Source organism: Canis aureus, chromosome 25 (assembly GCF_053574225.1).
Source record: "Canis aureus isolate CA01 chromosome 25, VMU_Caureus_v.1.0, whole genome shotgun sequence".
Lineage (NCBI taxonomy): Eukaryota > Metazoa > Chordata > Mammalia > Carnivora > Canidae > Canis > Canis aureus.
This window is the reverse complement of record NC_135635.1, coordinates 36,200,272-36,222,994: the sequence shown is the minus strand read 5'-3', so window position 1 is coordinate 36,222,994 and position 22,723 is coordinate 36,200,272. Positions and strand designations below refer to the sequence as shown.

Sequence of the window (22,723 nt, the reverse complement as noted above, 5' to 3'; positions counted from 1 at the left end):
GAATATTTTAATGATTCACAACCCAGAAAAATGGTACTGTTATATAAAGACCAGAACTGATTGTAATAATTTTTCTCAGATTATTTAGCACCAAGGGACTATTTGTACAATGCATATTTACACAATAAACTAGAGAAATGTAGGGGATATTTAAAAAATATGACCATGCAATCTCATACTAATGCTTAGAGGAAATTGTTATAATTATAATGTTATAAATATATGTAAATAAAATTATCATGTTATATTTATGCATTATTGTTTTACTATGAAAAATACACATATATGCATTCCATAAATATAATATATCATATACTATGTAGTTGTGATAATAAATTATTATCAATATGATATGGGGAAAATGATATACAAAAGGCTTTTCATAAAATAATTATTCATAATACCCACATACTGATAAGGAACTAAATTTCTGAAAATAGATTGAAAAATGTCATATTCTTATAAGACAGCAGTGAAAATTCACAAACTATAGACAAATACAATAATATAGTAGATTACGAATATCATGAGAGTGAAAGGAGACACATATAAAAATACATATTGCATGATTCCATTGATATAAAGTCCAAAAATAAGCAAAGATGTTTCACATTATTAAAATAAGCAGGGCTGATAGAGGCTCTAAACTTCTCTTTCATGCTCTGATTTGTAATTACATGGTTCCCACTACTTTGTGATCAAGTTGCACAATCACGTTTAGTTTTCTTGCTGTGTGGTAAAATTAAATAGTAAAGCTATTTCATTCAAAAGCATCTGTTGAAGCCTGGTTTTCTTTTTGAAGCATGGTTTTCTATGAAAATCAAGAACTAGAAATTATCAAATGTATATTGAACGTATAAAATATTAAAAAAACATTGTTGAGTCTAAATTTTTGAATATTAACAGACTTTAAAATAAACTAGAAATATGTACAAAACTATAGAAAAACTCTACAAATGTAACATTAACTGATAAGCTTTTATTATATCTAGAAACATTATAAATCTTACTGTTTCCTCTTTAGCATCTATGTAGAGTAGGTTAGAGTTCTTTGAAGCACAGGACAACAAACTCTGTTTCCATGGTTTTCTTTCTATGCTCATGTAATAACAATTATTGGACTATGTCATCCACTCCTTTGGACAACAGTCACCATGATAAATTAAAGAAAGATTATGAAATATTACCCAAAAAAGCTTTGAACATTAAAACATGCAAATTTACAACTTGCTTATTTATACACAGGTGTATACAACATCCGTACACCTTCACAAGTGAGCAAAAATAAAACAAACACACACACATTCCTGGAAGAGCCAGGCTTTCATACCCCAATTTATTTGCCCTTATAGCGTAAATACACAAGAATGTTCACCTCTACATGTCCTTTGAGTCACTGACAAAACCACTTTTTGGGAATTGTATAATGATTTATCTCTTATTATGTTGTAGCAGGAGGGAATTTGTGGCAATTGGTAACAATGGATATGATGATTTTTAAATGAGGATTTCTTCATATTGTTGCATAAAAAGGAATACTCTCATAATCATTACTTATTAACATCTATTATCTGATTTCTATAATTCATATCCCTCTACTATACGTTTGTACATAGTAGGTAGAAACAAAATATAAACTGTACTAATATCAGAACTATGAAAATCATTATATATCTCTTTGGATTCTTGTAATTAGGTAACAATTGCTCTTCTGTGGTGTTTAGTACCTAACAAAATGAATTAATCCTTGTAATAATTTTTTTTCTCTTTGAAACTTGGTGTATTTTTTTAAGATTAGAATACTCTGGGATCAAATTGAATTTCCAGTATCAGTTAATAATATCATGAGGATTTGAGGGGAAATCAATTCAAAAGCTTAAAGGACCAAACTTCACCATCTCTTAACCATATTTCATTTAGCCAATCTCAAGAAGTAGTGTGTATTTCTCAATAAAATATATGTATATTCTCTACAATTAATATGTTATTTATACTTTGAGAAACACAGAATAGGCATTCTACATTCTAAATGCATACATTACACGGAAAGTTCCAGTTCATAATATTGAAATATTTAGAAGCATTGGTGATCATTAAAAAGAATAGATTTCTCATAGTCATTCAAAGATTTGCTCACAGGGAATAGAGCCTATCATTCTTGCTACAAAGTACATCTAGACAATGCAGATAGTTACCCGAACCCAGCAATGAGTATATGGTGGGGGTGGTTAAGTCAGATTATATTTCTGATGCCCAGCTAAATATATTGTAACAACAGAGATTTGGAGGGGTGAAAGGAAGAAGACAGTTTTAGAGTTTGTGTTTTCTTGGAAATCAGCCTTCACTGAAAATTTGGGAATTCAAAATATGTAGAGATCCCACAGCAAAAACTTTATGTGGTTAGGCTTTATTTTAAGGATCTTTAGGCATTATAGTATTACCCTTCAGATCAGCCCAATCAGCGGCTACCTATATGGTTATCATATCAGAGGTGATGGAACTGAAGCACGATGTTTTTAAGTAAAAATGTAGAGATTTCGTGAATACTTATGAAGCAAGAGGTGTGTTTCAAATAGTCTTCAATTAACTCTATAAATAAGATACTATTTGCATTATATAGTTTGTAGGAGAGGAAACTGAGCCAGAGAAATTATGTAGCTGAGTCACCAGCCTAATACTGTGCATTCAGAAGTGAGCTGGTTTCACTATAGATGTCCTTAAACTTTATACCAGACTGTATACTCGCTGTTGTAAGTTGATCAAGGACCTAGGTGAACATCTGCATGATGATGTTTACCACTATACAATGTGTGGGAAATATCAGAAAGGGAGACAGAACATAAAGACTGCTAACTCTGGGAAACGAACTAGGGGTGGTAGAAGGGGAGGAGGGCGGGGGGTGGGAGTGAATGGGTGACGGGCACTGGGTGTTATTCAGTATGTTAGTAAATTGAACACCAATAAAAAATAAAAATAAAAAAAAAATAAAGTAAAAGTATGTATAATTAAAAAAAAAAAAACAAAGCTAGTTTATAAGAAGTTTAGTCATAGACGAAACAAAACTCTAGATAGGAGGTTAAGAAAGTGTGATTTTTTTTATTTCTTAATGTTTATTTTTTACAAACAAAGATAGCTCATGAAATACAATGAGAAAAATATTCCTATGGCCATTGTGGTAGATTAGGTTATTTTTCAGTGAACCCATATTTCCTCCAATTGACCAGTTGAAAACAGTATACTTTGCAAACAATTATTGATAGGTTTGGCCATGTGACTTATTTTCACAATATATGGTGAGTGGGAAAGTGACACCTTTTGAGTTCAGAGTGCAAAATTAAGAACCACATATCTGTTGGCCCCTTGGAGAGCTGCAGATCTCTTTTAAAATGGGTCATATACCAGATAGCCCACTGTTCTAATAATAAAATATATAAAAGAGAACTGAGCTGCGTCTGTGGTTTACAGCCAAATTCATACAAACCCAAACCTCCATCAACTGAAACACAGCCAAACCACAAAAGGGTGAATAAGAAATAAATGCTTATTTTAAATGCCATTGTAATCTTGGGTTGTTGGTAACACAATTTTAGCAATTAGGTACAACTACCATTTATGTATTATATTAATTTTGAATATTCATCTACTCTGTGTTAACAGGGGAAATAAACATAAAAAATATAAAGAATATGTCTGGGCAGTCTGGGTGGCTCAGTGGTTTAGCGTCGCCTTCAGCCCAGGGCGTGATCCTGGAGACCCGGGATTGAGTCCCACATCAGGTTCCCTGAATGGAGCCTGCTTCTCCCTCTTTCTGTGTCTCTGCCTCTCTCTCTCTGTCTAGTATATCAAGAATAAATAAATATTTAAAAAGAATATGTCTATATTCAAAGAGATAAATGCTTATGAAATATAAATTTATTATGCAAATAATAATTGAGTTTAATATATCTCTCTCTCTGAAGGTCATTGAGTTAGGGTAGAAAAATCTCTTAATCATCAAATTACTAATGTTGGTTCTTAATTCTGGTAATAAGTAGTTGTTTGACTCACACAAATATCTGTACATTTTAAATTCTTATTTTCTTCATTATTTAACCTTTTATTTTCTCACATCCAAACTTGGTAATAATAGTGACAGAAGTGAGAACATAGAGAATTTTTTTAAGATTTCATTCATCTATTCATGAGAGACACAGAGTGAGAGGCAGAGACATAGGCAGAGGGAGAAGCAGGCTCCTTAGGTGGAGCTTGATGTGCAACTTGATCCCAGGACTCTGGGACCACACTCTGAGCCAAAGGCAGACCCTCAACCACTAAGCCACGCAAGTGCATCCAAGGACATAGAGAATTTAATAAAACAATATCTCTCCCAAAATATCTGAAACTCAGGAAAGCAACAGACAAGAAAAAGGACCAAAAACTACTGGCTATTATCCAAGGAGAAAGCAATCTCTACCAATAATGAACCTAACCTTTCACAGTACTGCGCTAAAACAGGTTCTAAAAACACATTCTGGTTCCAAATCTGAGGAAGTGGGGCAGATGTGAAAGGCTCTTATACAGCCACCCGGTGCTGGCTCCATGATCACCCTGAGTGCCTGTTAACAACTGAGTACTCCCAGCCCCTCATCGATCCCTTACTGCCCTTACTGTTGTCAGATAATGGAGCTAGGTGCTATCAACTTCTCTCCCTTGTTAGCTCACATGAGGTTGTGTCCTATTGGTGAAGGCAATTAACAAGACACTGAAAGGGAATATAAGGGAAGGGAGAAGAAATGTGTGGGAAATATCAGAAAGGGAGACAGAACATGAAGACTCCTAACTCTGGGAAACGAACTAGGGGTGGTAGAAGGGGAGGAGGGCGGGGGTGGGGGTGAATGGGTGACGGGCACTGGGTGGGGGGGGCACTTGACCGGATGAGCACTGGGTGTTATTCTGTATGTTGGTAAATTGAACACTAATAAAAAATAAATTTTATATATAAAAAAAAAAACAACAAGACACTGCTGCAGAAAGGTCTTTTCTTCCTGGTTTCAAGGTGTTTTCATTATGTTTGGCTACTGTGGCTTGGTTGCCAGCTGCATGCAGGCAGGAAGTCGTGTGTTTTCAACCTCCAGTAAGATTTTGTGGCCAATATCAGTCAAAGTTTCCCATCCTCCAGCCTCTACACACTTACACTCTGGCAGGGGTCCTCCCTGCTTGCCGGTCACAGCCTGAGATCCATCCTCACCACCTTCAGCCTGTGGTCTGTGCAGCTGCTCCGCCCCAGGCCAATCCCGTGAGCATGTCTGCCATGAAGCTGTGTAGCCACATTGTCTTCGGTGACATCTGAATCCCATCTTCAGAGAGTAGATCTGGCTTTCTCAGAAATCCTTCCTTTAATCCGACGGTATCCTTATAACTTTCTTTCATCTCCTTTCTGAAGGCTTTCCCTTGCAAATGGTTAATAACGCTTTATATCGAACGTCTCCTGGTTTCTGTCGCCTTCCTCAAAACTGACTGATAACCTTGCCACCCTGAGTTGCTCAACCTTCATTTGTAGCTCCTTTAAGGGCTAGGACAAGCCGATTAATTTGGAAATATGAGTGGAAGTGTTCACCTTATTGAGGACTTTATAATAACAGTGCTTTATATTATGATTTGTAATTTATATATAATTTATTTTAGTAAATACAAAAGCTTAAAATGTATAATAACATGTTCCTGAGTATATATATTTTTGCATTAAATAAAGGTTGAAAAATAGTTCTACTCATCAAGGGAGAAATCTCAGGTATACTTTGGACGTACGGTGAGTATAATGCATCACTATGGATTCATACTTGGCAACAAATGAACCATTTCTAGTGAGTGATGTTGATAACAGGGGAAGCTATCAGGGGTGCAGACAGGGGCAATATAGGAAATCTCAGTACCTTCCTCTTAATTCTGTTGTGAATCTAAAATTGCTCTCAAAAATGTCTTTAAAAAATAACTGAGTAAATAATCATACAGCTTGAAGAAAAGAGAAATGTGTTCTTTCTAGATAATGAGATAGCATTATACCAAATTTAGGTAAGCTTAAGTATCTGGTGCTTACAGACATATGTTTTTCTTTCTACGCAGGATGCAAAAGAAATTTTGTTTTTGTTTATATGAAGATATAGAAATGTACAAATGTCTCTCCCTGAAGTTACTGACAACCTGAAATATAGAAAATAATATCTAATTAATCTTAGCAATGTGTAATTTAATATTTTCATGAAGAAACAATTCATTTACTAGCAGTTATATATCTAAATCTGACCATTTTCTCTCAATTTATGGAAACACTCAATCACTGTGTTTATATAGTTATCACATAATGCTTTTTTCTTTGCATGACTAATTCCTTTATGGTATAAAATATAGGAAATCTTGAGAAACTTACAGTTTGGAAAAGAAAGTTAAGCCTTTAGGAAACACCCATGAATTACTGCTTCTCCGGGAGACTCTAATCCATGAAGAGGAAATGAAGAAGTTCAACATATACTATGAGGAAACAGATTTTACTAGATGTCAAATAAAGCTCTTAAGCTCATTTAAATTTTGTAGCAATAAATAAAGTTATTTCCTTCTTACATTATTATTATTATTATTATTATTATTATTGTAGGAGGGGGAGTGGAAAATCTCAAACATGCTCCACATTCAGGGCAAAGCCCCACAGGAGGGTAGGGGGTTCCATCTCAGACCCTGAGATCATGACCTGAACCAAAATCAAGGGTCTGATGCTTATCTGAGTGAGCCACCCGGGTGCCCCTATAGAATCTTCCAAATTATAATATAATGTTACACACTTAGTAAGACTAAGTGCAGAGGACGATCTGCCAAAGATAACAATTTCAGAGTTCTGATCATTGATCAAAGGTTAGTAATAATTTATGAAATATTTATTATTGAAAAAACTCCTAGAGATTCAACTAAAAAGTACATTTGTAATCTTTTTGCCTAGGACTGCTCCCATGCCTCCCCACCTGTCTGTCCTAGATCAGTGACCAAGAGGAATTGTAGTATTTATAATTTTGGAAAGGCTACAAAAATCACTGGGGCTGTTGCCACAGGAGCATATGTATGAACAATGGGGAGAGGGATAAATGGCCCAATGCTTTTTCAGCTCAAAGTGGAGAATTTACAAGATAAAGATTGAGGAAGACTCAAACTTTCTGAAGTGGATTTATCTCCCATAAATATAACGGGAAGATATTGAAAGTGAAAGTACAACAGAAGTGATGACATTAGCTCTCTACACACTCCTGGCTGATGGAAAAAAATGTGCCCACATGTAGAGAAGACCCAGATAAACCCAATTAAAAGTGAAAGCTGACGGAGAGTTGAATACTGATAGTAAATTCATGGTACTCCCAGTCTCTCTCTCTCTCTCTCTCTCTCTCTCTCTCTCTGACACGCACACACACTCACGCAAACACACACACATGCACACACATCACATGGCAAAGAGTGGAAGCCCTACTGACTTGCAATATTTGAATACATCCTTTTAAAAATATTAGTGGTTAACTAATAGTGTTATGCTATATGTTGGCAAATTGAACTCCAATAAAAAAATAAAATGGTAAAAGTTCTAGAAATCTGTTGGACAACGATGTGAATATAGTTAGCATTCAAACTATCTAACTAAAGTAGGTTAAGATACATGACATAAAATGTTAAAATGTACTTTAAAATGTAATGGATAAAATGTGAGGTGTGTGCTTCCAACTATACAACATCCCAGGAAAAAATAAAACTATAGAAACAGTAAAAATATCAATGGTTGCCAGGGTGTAGCAGAAAGGGAAGAATTAATAAGTGAAGCATGGAAAAATTTTGTGCCAGTGAAACTATTCTTTTTTTTTTCAGTGAAACTATTCTATATAAAATGTCTTTACACATTTCTCCAAACTCATAAAATGTACAAAATCAAGAGTACATTTAATTTAAAACTAAGGTCTTTCAGTAATAAAGATGGGTGAATGTACATTCATCAGTTGTAGCAAATGTACCACTCAGGTGGGGGATATTGATAATGGGAGAGGGTACGCAGATGTAGACAGTAGTGGTATATAGGAAACCTCTGTGCCTTGTCTCAGTTGTGCTGTGAACCTAAACCTACTCTCATAAATAAAGTTTATTTTTTAAATAAATGGGCAATATGATAAATTTTCTATTATTTTTCGCATGATTAAAAAAATAAAATAGAAAGTAAACAAAGAGAGGTGATCTTGAAGGCACCAGAGAAAAACTACTCATTACGTTTAATTACAACTAATAATATGATTAGTAGAGGAGTTCTCATCAGAAACTATGAAGAATAAAAGACAGAGAAGTCAAAATCAAAGAGCTGAAAGTACTGGAAAAAAATTAAAAACAAAACACAAATCAAAAACCCCCAAAAGGGGATCCCTGGGTGGCGCAGCGGTTTGGCGCCTGCCTTTGGCCCAGGGCGCGATCCTGGAGACCCGGGATCGAATCCCACATTGGGCTCCCGGTGCATGGAGCCTGCTTCTCCCTCTGCCCGTGTCTCTGCCTCCCTCTCTCTGTGAGACTATCATAAATAAACAAAAATAAAAATAAAAAAAGAAAGCAAAACAAAACAAAGAAACTTGTCAAACAAGAATTCTAAATTCAGCAAAACAATCTTGCAAAAAAAAGAATGCACATAAGGACCTAACAACACACAAAAAACCTATGAATTTCTTCTGAGCACACATGTTCTCCAGAAATGTTTTTCAAGCTAAAAGTACATGACACTAGGTGGTAACATATATCCACAAAAAGGCAATAGAAAAAAAAAAAGAGGAAGAAGAAGAAGGAGGAGGAGGAGGAGGAGGAGGAGGAGGAGGAGAAGGAGAAGAAGGCGGCAATATAAATAGTAAGTATGTGGGTAAATTTAAGAATCTGTGTGTGTTTTCTTCTCTATTTCTTTAAAAGATAAGATTATTTAAAACCATCATAACACTGTATTATTGGTCTATACCATATATGGATACAACTTTGTGCAGTTAATTGGGCACATTGGAAGGGGATTTATGCCTTATTTTTTTTTTTTAGCATTTGTTGATTTTTGTGGTGCAAAGTCACCTTGAATGGTTTATTTCAAGTCACTAACATGAAATCATGAACACAGTGTTGAAAAAAATTTGTATAATTGGTGCTCAGAAACCAGTGTTAACTGGCTTTAGCACATTTTTAGAAGTGCAGGTTTCCCTTACTATCTGAATCTGAAATATTGCTATGAAACAGTTTTTAAGCTAATATGGTGCAAATTGAATAAGTTAATACCATTAATTTATATGGAAATTTTTTGAGCATTCCCAGACTGCCAGCTAGGCCAGAGTTGAACCTTTGACTCCACCATCCCAGACTATTAGACCCTGCCTCTGGCCGCAAGCAACACTGAACCTCATAATCCCAGAATCTGTGTCACCGGTGCATTTCCTTTACTAGCCTGAGTCACAGGGATTACCCTCTGAGACCCAAGTACAGTGTCCATGGGATATTGGCATATGCCTCCACTCTAGACATCAGTGCAATAGTGACAAGTGAAGCTCTGCCACTGGACATGGCATCATGGTGGTTTCACTTGCACTTGATCCTAGGACTATAGCTCCAATGCTGCTTTAAGGGCTTTGAGTGTCAGCATGCCAGAAGGGTCACCAAGAAGACCTGTCTCAGCCTGTTGTTTGTGGTGCGGACTCTTTAAGGGCAGGGACTGAGTTTTCTATAGGTCCCTCAGCCTCACCTAGAGATGAGACTATTCATTCCTTTTTTAACGTTCCAGGTCTTAGATCCCATTGATAATAAGAACTCACAAAATAAACTCTGGTTTTCAAGCCAATATTATGGGATTCTTTTTCCCTGAATGAGCTCTCCAGGCTTGTGGTGCTTTGTGTGAGGATTTCTTTCTCTTCTTTCTATACACCCATGGCAGCCCTTCTTCCTATGAACAGTTCTACAGGTCTGCTTAGCTCCTGACCTAATCTCTGGATTCCTATCTTCTTGGAGGTTGCCTATTCCCTATAATCAGCAGTAAATAGTCTTTTATACAAGTCTTTGGTCATTTTCTAGGTCATTAACAGTGATGTGGGTGTTACCTGGTTGTATCCATGAGATGAGGTAAGTTTCTTACTTGGCACTTCCCCAGAAGTTGAGATAATATTTTAAAGAGATCAGAGGAGAAAAAAATAGCTGTCAACCAAGAATGCCTTACTCAGCAAAGCTACCATTCAGAAATAAAGGAGACAGAAAGATTTTCACACCATCTCAGGGGATGGTGAATCAAAGTTTCAACTCTGGCCTTGGATGGCAATCATAGGATTGCAGCATCATGACTCCGCTGGTATCTGTTAAAGCCGTGCAGCATAAGGAATTTATAAGCACTAGATGTACCCTCCAGAAACGCAAAAGGGAATTGTTTAAGCCAAAACAAACAATAAAACCCACACAAATTAATAAAATAAAAATATATGAAAAGTGTAAAATCACTGGTACAAGCAAAGAAAAAAAGATCCCTGACAATAGTTTAGGCAATGCTGTCTAGGATAAGTTCCCAAAAGCACAGACATCAAAAAAGCAAAATAAAAATATGAGACTACATTAAATAAGGAGATTATGCACAGCAAAGGAAAGTCAAAAAATTGAAAAGACAGCATAGAATGAGAGAATATAATTGTAAACCATATATCTGATAAAGGACTAATTTCCAAAATATATAAAGAACTCATACAATACTATAATAAAAAAGAAAATAATCCAATTTTAAAAATGGGCAAAGGACCTGAGTAGACATTTTTCTGGGGACATACAAATGGGCAATAGGTACATGAAAAGGTGTTCAACCACACAATTCATCAGGGAAATGCAAATCAATGAGTATAAAGCAATGATATGATCACCTCACATCTAGTAGAATGGGTTTTATCAAAAAGAGAAAAGATAAATATTGGTAGAATGTGAAGAAAAGGAAGACTTGGTGGGAAAATAAATTGTTGTGGACACAATGCAAAATAATATGGTAATTTCCAAAGAAAATTAAAAACAGAACTATCATATAATTCAGTAATCTCATTCTTTGGTATATATTAAAAGGAACCAAAATCAGTATCTGCAAGAAATATCTGCACAGCCATGCTCATTACATTACTTACAACAGCCAAGAAATGAAAGCAAACACATGCCTGCCAACAGATAAAGGGTTAATAAGGTATGATATATATATATATATATATATATATATATATATATATATATATCACAAAAACATGAATGTTACTCAGCCATCCCCAAAAATGAAATCTTGTTATTGTGACAAATGGATGGACCTTGGAAGCATTGTACTAAGTGACATACATTAGACAGACATACACAAATACTGTGTGATCTTACTTGTATGTAGAATCTAAAAAACTTGAACTTGTAAAAATACAGTCAGATGTTGTTTACCTGGGCCTAAGAGGTGGGGAAACTGGGAAGACATTGTTTAAGTGTACAAAGTTACACCGGAAGATAAATAAGTTCTATAGATCTGATGTACAACATAGTGATTGTAGTCAGCATTAGCATATTAGAAACTTCAAAGTGCAAAGAGACTAAATCTTAATTGTCTCAAACACAAAAAAGAAATGATAAACATGTGACATGACAAAGGTGTTAGCTAATATTATGATGGTAATCATATTGCAAAATAATATGTGTTTAATACAAAAGATATCAGTTAAGATGGAAGAAGAAAATAAGACATATACATAGAATATACAGCAAAATGGCAGACTTAAATTCAAGTATACAAATAATTGCATTAATGTGAATGAAATAAATACTATAATCAGAATAAATTATAGAAATATAAAAATAGAAAAAGAAATTAGAATTATGAATAGAGTAGAAATAGAATAGAATAAATAGAATAGAAATATGAATAGAATAGAAATAGAAATTATCATTCTGAATAAAAATATAAGATCCATCTATATGCTATATACAATAGACACACTTAAGATTTAAGGGCACAGATAGGTGAAATTAAAATAAGATACCCTAAAAACAGTGATCATAAGTGAGCAGAAATGGCTATTCTAATATCAGATAAAGTAGCTATTAAAACAAGAAATATTATCAGGATTTTAAAAATTCAAAATAGTAAAGCTATCAGGATAAAGGGAAGAGAAAACTATTATAAAAATATATTGGGTTGCCTGGGTGGCTCAGTGGTTGAGCGTCCGCCTTTGGCCCAGGGCATGATCCTGGAGTCCTGGGATCGAGTCCCATATCGGGCTAACTGCATGGAGCCTGCTTCTCTCTCTCTGTGACTCTCATGAATAAATAAATAAAAACTTTTCTTAAAAAAGATGTATTATTTACCTAACAACAGAACCCTCAAAAGCATGCAGTAGAACTGACAGATTTAGGAGGATAAATAAACAATTCAATGAGTATAGTTGGAGATTTAAAAGCTCTTCCCTCAATAAGTGATAGAACACTAGTCACAAAATAAGAAGGACTATGGAAGAGTGTAAAAACGCTAGAATCCAGCTTGATGTAACTGACAAATGTAGAAAGTATCCCTCTAGTTCATGAATGATATAAAAAATTTAAATAAGTGACAGGTCCCTGGGTGGTGAAGTTGGTTAAGCATTGGACTCTTGGTTTCTGCTAAGGTTGTGATCTCAGGGCTTGAGATCCAGCCCCCCATTGGGCCTATGCTCAGTGCAGTCTGCTTAAGACTTGTTCTCCTCTCCCTCTGCCCCACTTCCGTCTAAAATAAATAAATAAATAAATATTTAAAAACATTAAATAAGTGAAATAATTCAAAGAACATTCTCTAAAGAAAAAAGTAAATTAGAAATCAACAACAGAAAGAAATATGGAAAATTTTCAGTTTGGAAAGTGATATACTTCTGAAAATTTACAATTCAAAGATGAAACTTTTGAAAATACCTGTACTGGATGATATAAATTACCTTGTACTGGAATGATATTAATGATTATTAATGATTATTATATCAGATATTAAACTGAGAATATATCAAAAAATTTAGGCTGGAACTAAAATAGTGTTTAGAGATAATTTCATAGCTTTATCACTTATACTCAACATGAAGAATGTTATGAAATGAATGATCTGAGGACCTCACCTCTCAGGAAGCTATAAGAAGAATTTAATGAAGTTATAGAAGGAAAAAATGATAAACATATATTTAGATGAAAGCTGGTGCTGAGGGGGATCCCTGGGTGGCACAGCGGTTTGGCGCCTGCCTTTGGCTCAGGGCGCAATCCTGGAGACCCGGGATCAAATCCCACATCGGGCTCCCGGTGCATGGAGCCTGCTTCTCTCTCTGCCTGTGTCTCTGCCTCTCTCTCTCTCTCTCTGTGTGACTATCGTAAATAAATAAATAAAACATTTAAAAAAAAAAGAAAGCTGGTGCTGAAATATGTATAGTAAAATATAATTCATGGTAGCCTCAAATAGGACAATACTCAAATATCCAATGGTATCATCATCGGAATGGATTTTACATTGTAGTACAATCAGATAATGGAACAAGGAGCTATGGACAATTTCACGCAACTATATGGATGAATCACACAAGTTTAGCTTTACCTGAGAAAGCCATCAATAAAGTATACATACTATAATATTCCATGTAATTGAAGTGCTTTTTATCAGAAAAGAACATGAAAGGGACATTTTGCAATTCATTTCCTCATTCTGTGCAATGGTGATACTTGAACATTCAGTCACCTGTAGGCATGTTAACATGTGCTTTCATCTGTATGCATGTTATACTTCAGTAAAATTACCATAACATAATATTTTGAAAATATGCAAATACCTTTAAAAATAGACATAAAAGAGAAAAAAATCCTAAAAAACTTCAACTTGTAAAAACCAAAACAAAAAGAAATAAAAATACCAGAAATATCTTATAATTTCTAACAGGATTATATATGCAAGTCAAAAAACTTTCCACATGGTTATGGAGCATTTAGATGTTTCTGTATAAAGAAATATATAATTTCAATTTTTTAAAAAAGAAAGTTTTTGTGGGGTAGGAAAAATATGTAGTTTTGAAGGGATATTTTTAAAAAGGAAACTACATGTCCGTGGCAATTATAGATAGATTTTAACAATAATTAAAAAATATACACCATGACATACGTAAATGTACTGAAGCAATACCATGCTAAATGTACATTTGAAATCCCATAAAATTAATCCATCACAGTAGCAGAGTAAAGAAGATAAAATGATATGCCTTCTTGGGGGGTAGGAACTAAGGTGATGGTATAGTAAAATGACCCTAGGGTTGCATCATCACTTGAAGACAACTAGATGACAAGCAAAAGATCTGAATATCCAAGAAATTGTCCTGAAGACTGATAGAACAAACTGCACAACTAGAGGGAGTGTAGAGAACACATCGAGAAAGATATCAAGTGTAGAGATGTGGTTTGGGGGAGAAACAGGTCATAGGTGCTGCAGCGAGGTGGGAGTCCTGGTCATGGAGAAACGTGATAGAGAGAGGAATGCACAGGGGAGTGAACAAGGAGAATACTTCCCCAAAGCTATTGACTGAGAAAACAAGAGAGGTTGATTTTCATGAGTTTTTGCCATCAGTACAGCTTGAAGGCTGCTATTTTAACAGTCAGTAGGCTGTGCTTGAATAGAGACCTAAGCGTAGTGCCCTACTCTTGGAGAAAAGGCAGGCAAGCAACCCTGGGACAGATGGCATGATCTGAGTATCTCCTAAGGTGCACAGGGAGAATCCATTTTCACTTCTATTAGCATATCTGTGAGAGGTGTCATGGTACATCTGGAGGCAAAAGAGATAGCAGGATCCATTTCCCTCCTCTACCCCTCAGCATAGGCACAGAGACACCTGCTGAGGGCAACTAACGTGGACACTGGCTGTTTAGCCTGCTTTGCTCCAAATCCCATGTCCCTGTGCTCAGGCATGACTGCCATGATGGGTCAAACCTGCATCGGTTCCAGCATGCCAAGGGCATCCCCCAGAAGACCAGCCAGGTCCCTGCTACACCAGGCCCCCCCAAAATTGGAGCTAAAGGTCAGCAGGCTTGGCTGAGATAAAGTCCAAAGTGCATGTGCTACTCCAGGCAGGCAAACAACCTGGAGACAATGTGAAAACAGCAATTGGAAAAATGCCTGAGATGCGCAAGAAGGAATTGTTCACTGTTGTGGAAGGGCTTCCATGAGAGCAAGCACAGACTCCCCTCTCTGGAGATGAAGAAGCTAGCTGGCACCATTTCCCTCCCCTCCCCCTCAGCATAAACCAACCTCAGTAAATAGCAAGCTACAACCTAAGGTGCATGCACCAAGTCTCACCTCACTGTGCCTTGCTGGTACTCCTTCTCTTGGGCAAGTGTGCCTAAGGACCAGGAGCCATGGGCCCTTTCCCCAGAAGATCAACACAAATCCCATGCACCATGTCTATTGATCATAGGGTTCTGCCATCCTTCAGTTCCAGTGGAAATAGCATCAGGTCTCATTTAACAAGCACATGAAACCACACCTAGTTAATGCTTGCTGCCCTGGCCAAAGCCCAAACACTGCCCACTGCAGGCAAGAAGAAACTCTGTAGATGTCTGACCTGAGGGATAGAGCAGCCAAAACACAGCAGCAGAGCACAAGCAGTACACACCACAGACACGTCCTGAAGTGCCAGGCTCTGGACATTATATGGCTTCCTCTTCAAAAGCCATTACTTTCAGGAGGAGGAAACAACAGGATTTTATAACACAGAGAAGAACAGAGACCGAAGCAAAATGCCAAGACAGAGAAATTCAACCAAAAAGAAAGAATAAGAAATGATCACAGCCAGATATCTAATTTACAAAGATACAAGTAACCTACTTGACACAGAATTTAAAGCAACAATCATATAGATACTCACTGGGCTTCAAAAAAGCATGGAAGACCTCAGGGAGACACCTGCCACAGAGAAATGAGAGCTAAACAAATCAGTCAGAAATTAAAAATGCAATAACTAAGATATGAAAATCAACTAGATGTAATAACTTCAAGGACGGAAGAAACAGAGAAATGTATAAGTGATATAGAAGATAGAATTATGGAAAGTAATGAAGCTGCACAAATGAGAGAAAAAGAATAGAAGATCATGAGAATAAACTTGGAGAAAATGTGACTCCATCAAATATAAAAACATTCATATCATAGGAGTCCCACAAGAAGAGAAAAAACTGGGATAAGGCATGTTTGAGGAAGTAATAACTGAATACTTTCCTAATCTAGGGAAGGAACCAGACATTCAAAGCTAAAAAGCACAGAGAACTCCCAATGAAAGCAACAAAAACAACCAAGACTTATTGTAGTTAAATTTACAAAATATAATGATAAAAAATCTAAAAGCAGAAAGACAAAAGAAGACCCGAATTTACAATGGAAGAGAAATAAAGTTAGCAGCACTCTCCACAAAAATCTTGGTAAACCAGAACCAATTGTCATGATATATTCAACTTGCTGTATAGGAAAAATCTGCAGCCAAGAATACTGTATCCAGAAAAGCTATCATTTCAAATAGGAAAGATCAAGCATTTCCCAGGCAAATGAAGACTAAAGAAGTTCATGAACATTGAACAGACCTGCATGAAATATTAAAGGGGTTCTTTTGAGTAGTAAAAAAAAGACCAAAAGTGACAGAAACTAGAGAGGAACAGAGAAATCCCCAGAAACAACAACGAAACAAGCAACGAAATGGCACTACATACATACCTATCAATAATTATGCTGAATGTAAATGAACTACATGCTCCAATCAAAATACATATGATGTCAGAAAGAATTTTTAAAAACTCATCTATATACTGCCTACAAGGGACTCACTTTACACTTAAAGACTTGAAAATTTAAAGTAAGGGAATAGAGAAATAGCTATCATATAAATCAACATCAAAAGAAAGCCAGACAAATTATACCTGTATCAGACAAATTAGATTTTAAAGTAAGTACTATAACAAGAGATGAAGAGTAGTATAGAGTAGCAAAGAGGGCTATCCAGCAATAATATTTAAAAAATGTAAATATTTATGCTCCCAACTTGAGAGCAACCAGATATATAAAACCACTAGTAACAAACATAAAGGGACTCATTAATAATGCAATAATAGTAAGGATCTTTAACACCCCACTTACACTAATGAACGATCATCTAAGCAGAAAAAGGAACTAGGAAACAATGGCTTTGAATGACACACTGGACCAAATGGACTTAACAGATATATTCAGAACATCTCATCCCAAAGCAGCCATTCTTTAGAATTGTACATGGAACATTCTCCAGAATACATCACATAAACGGGCACAAAATAAGCCTCAGCAAGTAGAGGAAGATTGACAACATTCAATGCATATTTTCTGAATATAACACTGTGAAACTTGAAGTCAACCATAAGAAAAAAACTTGGAAAAGAAACAAATGCACCAAGTTTAAATGAAATACCTCTAAATAATGAATTAGTCAAGCAGGAATTGTAAAATGAAATAAAAAGAATACATAGAAATAAAAATAAAGAAAACATGATAGTTCAAAAGGAGGTATATGGCAATATTGGCCTAACTCAAAAAGCAAAAAATAATCTCCAGTAAACAACCTAGTCTTACACCTGAAGGAGCTAGAAAAGGAACAACAAACAGAGCATAAAGTCAGCAGAAGAAGGGAAGCAATAAAAATTAGAGTAGACATAAATGATAGAGAAAAAATAACAATAAAACAGGGCAAAGAAACAAGGAGATAGTTCTCTGAAAAAAATAATAAAATTGATAAATCACTAGCCAGACTTATCAAAAAGAGAAAAGACCCGAATTAATAAAATCACAATGAGAGAGGGGAAATCACAAGCAATATACTCTATAGATAAAACCCAAAAGACTCCACCAAAAAACTGCTGGAACTGAAAAACAAATTCAGTAAAGTCACAGGATACAAAACCAATGTACAGAAATCTGTCACATTGCTACACACTAATAATGAAGCAGCATAAAGAGAAATCAAGGAATCAATCCCAATTACAATTGCACCAAAAACCATGATACCTAGGAATAAACCTAACCAAAGAGGTAAAGGATCTGTACTCTGAAAACTATATAATACTGATAATAGAATTTGAAGATGAAAGAAAGAAATGAAAAAAAACAGAACACCAGGGTTCCTCAATCGGTTAAGCATTTGACTTGATTCTGGCTCAGGTCATAATCCCAGGGTTGTAGGATCAAGCCCCTCATCACATTTCACACTCAGAATGGAGTCGGCTTGGGATTCTCTCTCTCCCTCTTCCTCTGCTACCCCATTCCACCACTCACATTAAATAAATAAATAAATAAATAAATAAATAAATAAATAAATAAATACTTTTAAAAAAAGAAGAAACAACAAAAAGTATTCCGTGGTCATGAGTTGGAAGAACAAATATTGTTAAAATGTCCATACTACCCAAGGCAATCTATTCATTCAATGCAATCCCTATCAAGGTGCCAATAGCAGTTTTCACTGAGCTAGAACAAATATTCTTAAATTTTGTATGGAACTAAAAAGACCCTGAATAGTCAAAGTAAACTTAAAAAAGAAAAGCAAAGCTGGAGGCATCACAATTTCAAACTTTAAGATATATTATAAAGAAGCTGTGATTAAGACACAATGGTACCAGCACAAAATAGACACAGATCAGTGGAACAGAATAGAAAACCCAGAAATGGACCCACATTTAACTATATGTCAACTAATATTTGATGAAGCAAGAAAAGAGAACACAGGCAGTAACCTCTTTGACATTGAACATTGCAACTTCTTACTAGATATGTCTCCTGAGGCAAGGAAAATAAAAGAAAAGATAAACTATTGGAACTTCATCAAGATAAAAAACAAAAGAAACATTCAAAACTAAAATGTAACCCTTGGAATGAGAGAAATATTCATTCACAAATGACATAACTGAAAAATGCTTAGTATCCAAAATCTATAGAGAACATATAAAACTGAACACCCAAAAAAACAAATAATTCAGTTAAATATGCGTGTAAGACATGAATAGACATATTTTCAAAGATGACCTGCAAATGGCTAACAGACACATGAAAAGGTGCTCAACATCACTCATCAGGGAAATATAAATCAAAACTATAATGAGATATCACCTCACACCAGACAAAATGGCTAAAAGGAACAAAACAGGAAGCAACAGGTTCTCGTGTAGATGTGGAGAAACAGAACTAGGAATCCTCTTCACTGTTGGTGGGAATGACAACTGGTGCAGCCACGGTATAAAACAGTTTGGAGGCTCATTGGAAAGTTAAAAATAGAGCTACCTTATGATCCAGCAATTACACTACCAGATATTTACCCAAAGGACACAGAAATACTGATTCAAAGGGATACATGCTCCCCAATGTTTATAGCAGCCTTATCAATAATAGCCAAATTATGGAAAGAGCCCAAATGTCTCTCAGCTGATGAATGGATAAAGAATGGGAGATATATATAATGAAATATGAGCCAAAAAATTGAAATTTTCCCATTTGCAATGACATAGAGCTAGAGAGAATTATCCAAAATGAATAAAGTCAGTCAGATAAAGACAAATACCATATGATTTCACTCCTATGTGGAAGTTAAGATATAAAACAGATGACAATAGGGGGAAAAAGAAGAGGCAAACCAGAAAACATACTCTTAACTATAGAGAACAACCTAGACTGACTGGAGGGGAGGAGGGCAGGGGGATGTGTTAAATTGGTGATGAGTATTAAGGAGGGCACTTGAGCTGGGGGTTGTATGTAAGTGATGAATCACTAAATTCTACACTTGAAACTCATCTTACATGGTAAGTTAACTAACTGGTTTTAAATAAAAACTTGAAAAATTAAATCCTATGATTTCTCTGATGCAGAATGCATTTGATAAAACTATATTCTTATTTTGAAAAAAAAACTTTGAGAAAGATAAAAATAAGAAAATGTTCATGAAAAGATCTAGAAAGATGACAAGAGGACTCTGAAATAGAATGAATATATATGTATTGTTACAAAAATATATTTTTTTAAAAAAAGGAAAAGGAAATAAAATACATAACTAGGCAAACGAAACCATATTAGAAGGTGCGAAATTTTTACTCACATGCATATAGTGAATAAATTTCAACAATGATGCAAAGTCATTCAGTGGAAAAAGTATAGACTCTTAACAAATGTTGTGTAATAACTGGCTATCATATAATATTAATAATTATATACCCTACATTACATGCAAAAATGCTCCAAGTTGATCATTAACCTAAGTGTAAACTATAAAATTCCAAATGAGTGCAGGAAAAGATGCTCAATACTATTACTCTTGGGAAAATTCAAATTAAAACCGTTACAAATCAGACTTCCCCTCCTGAAAGATAGAGAGGATATACTTATCCCTAGTCCTCCCACCAAATAGAGCCAAAACAACTGGAGATATAAATATATCAACATAAGAGGATTTAGAAAGATGATGAGAAGCTTGACAGAACCAGGCACTCCAGTTCCAGGGAATGACATGGCAGCGAATGCAGTGGAATTTCTCTTTACCTCACATATCCCAGACTAGGCAAATTTCAGACACTAACAGTTACAGACAAAAGTCTCAAAAATGTTTTTTTCTCTCCAATCAAAATAATGGGAAAAAAAAAACATGCTAGGAAGACAAAGATATTTTAGACACTGTCCGTTATTCAATTGAAAAACATTGACTATGCAGCAAAATTATACAGTAATCTAGAAAAATGTTGGAATAATGTAATAAATTGAAATATGCACATATCTATGACCATGTAATTTCATTCTCATGCTTGGAAGAAATTGTATTATAATTATATATAATTACAATTATGATGTTATATTTCTAGATCATTATTCTATTATGATAAATATAATACTTATATGCCTAAATATACATATACTATGTAGTTATGTGTCATATATAAATAAATATATAAATATATCATTATAAATATAATATGTGAAAAAGGCATGGAAAAGGCTTCTCATAAAATAATTATTCATAATACCCACATACAAAAAAGGAACTACATTTCTGAGAATAGATTTAAAATATCATACTCATATCAGATAGCAGTAAAAATTCACAAACTATAGACAAATGTCATAATATAGATGGATTACAAATATCATATGAAAGTGCAAGGAGACACACATAAAAATGTGTACTGAATGCTTCCATTCATATAAAGTCTGAAAGTAAGTGAAGATATTTCATAATATTGAAGTTGACAGGGCTGATAGAGGCTCTAAACTTTTATTTCACGATTCAATTTGTAATTACATGGTTCTAACTATTTTGTGATCAATTTGCACAATCATATGTTTAGTTTCCTTGTGTGGTAAAATTAATTAGTAAACTTTATTTCAGGCATAAGAGCATTTATAGAAGGATGGTATTCTATGAAAAGCAATACTGAAAATTATCAAATGTACATTAAAAGGTTAAAAATATAAATAAAACATAGAGTCAAGTTATGGAATCTTAACAGACTTTACAATAAACTACAAATACATATAAAAATATAGATGAGATTTAGAAATATATTAATTGATAAGCTTTAATAAAATCTGGAAACATTTGAAACCTTACCAGTTCTTCTTCATCATCTATGTAGAGCAGGTTAGAGTTGTTAGAAGCACAGGATGCCAAACTCTCATTCCATGGTTTTCTTTCAGTGCTAATGTAATAGCAATGGTTGGAATATGTAAACCACTCTTTTGGACAATGACCACAGTGATAAGCTAAAGAGAGATTATGAGATATTATACAAAAGATATTTGAAATTTAACAAATTCAAATTAATTTACATACTTGCATAGGTATGTATATAGGTATACATATCTAGGAACACTCACAGGATAATATAAATAAAATATGTTCACACAGGCTCACAGAGAACGGTTAGCCTGTCATTCCCTAATTTATGTGTCTATATAAAATAAACATACAAAAATATTAATCTCTACATGTGTAAGAGCACTGAATAAAACGACTTCTGTAGAATAGTAAAATGATTTCTTATCATGTTTTAGGAGGAGGAAATTTGAGGCAAATAGAAACAACAATAATATCAGAATTTTGAAAATCATTTTATACCTTTCTGAATGTTTGTTTTCAGGGATGAATTGTTCTGTTCCAGTATTTCAGTAACTGAAAAACCTAAAGAAATCATCATAAAAATTTAAACTGAAATAAATATGATTTCAGTTTCTTAACTTAGAACTTGGGGTACTGTTTAGAATTACAAAATTCTGTAATAAAATGTATTTCACCAAACAATATTAACAAAGAAATGAAGATTTGGGAGAACATATTTCAAAAGCCTATTAAGAATCAAACCTCTCCATTTCTTACAGTATGGGGTTTAACAAATCTTAAGAATTGGTTTGTATTTATTTCTCATTGTGTCACCTAGAACACCTCTCTGAGTAATGAAACTGAATATTTGTGTAATACTCTCTACAACTATTGTTACTTATACTTTTGAGAAATTCAGGATAATCATTCCACTTTTATAGCATAAATGCATTAAAATGAAAGATATATCCCATGCAGTATGAGATATTTTGAAGCAGTGACAATCATTAAAATGAAATTTCCCAGATAGTCATTTAAACACTTACGGGGAATAAGAAGTATTCTTA

General features: G+C 34.6%; 1 protein-coding gene across 1 annotated transcript in view; it reads right to left on the bottom strand.

Annotated features, from left to right (window-relative positions):
• Positions 1 to 22,232, bottom strand: part of LOC144297510 (NKG2-A/NKG2-B type II integral membrane protein-like) — a 53,307-nt gene extending 31,075 nt beyond the window's left edge. The window contains exons 1-4 of the mRNA XM_077871790.1: positions 22,176 to 22,232; positions 21,669 to 21,820; positions 6,407 to 6,507; positions 6,077 to 6,180 (exon numbers count right to left, since the gene is read on the bottom strand). Of these exons, the coding sequence (XP_077727916.1) occupies positions 6,077 to 6,180; positions 6,407 to 6,504 (202 nt within the window). The 5' untranslated portion in view covers positions 6,505 to 6,507; positions 21,669 to 21,820; positions 22,176 to 22,232. The remainder of the gene's footprint in view (positions 1 to 6,076; positions 6,181 to 6,406; positions 6,508 to 21,668; positions 21,821 to 22,175) is intronic.
• Between the last annotated feature and the right edge of the window lie 491 nt (positions 22,233 to 22,723).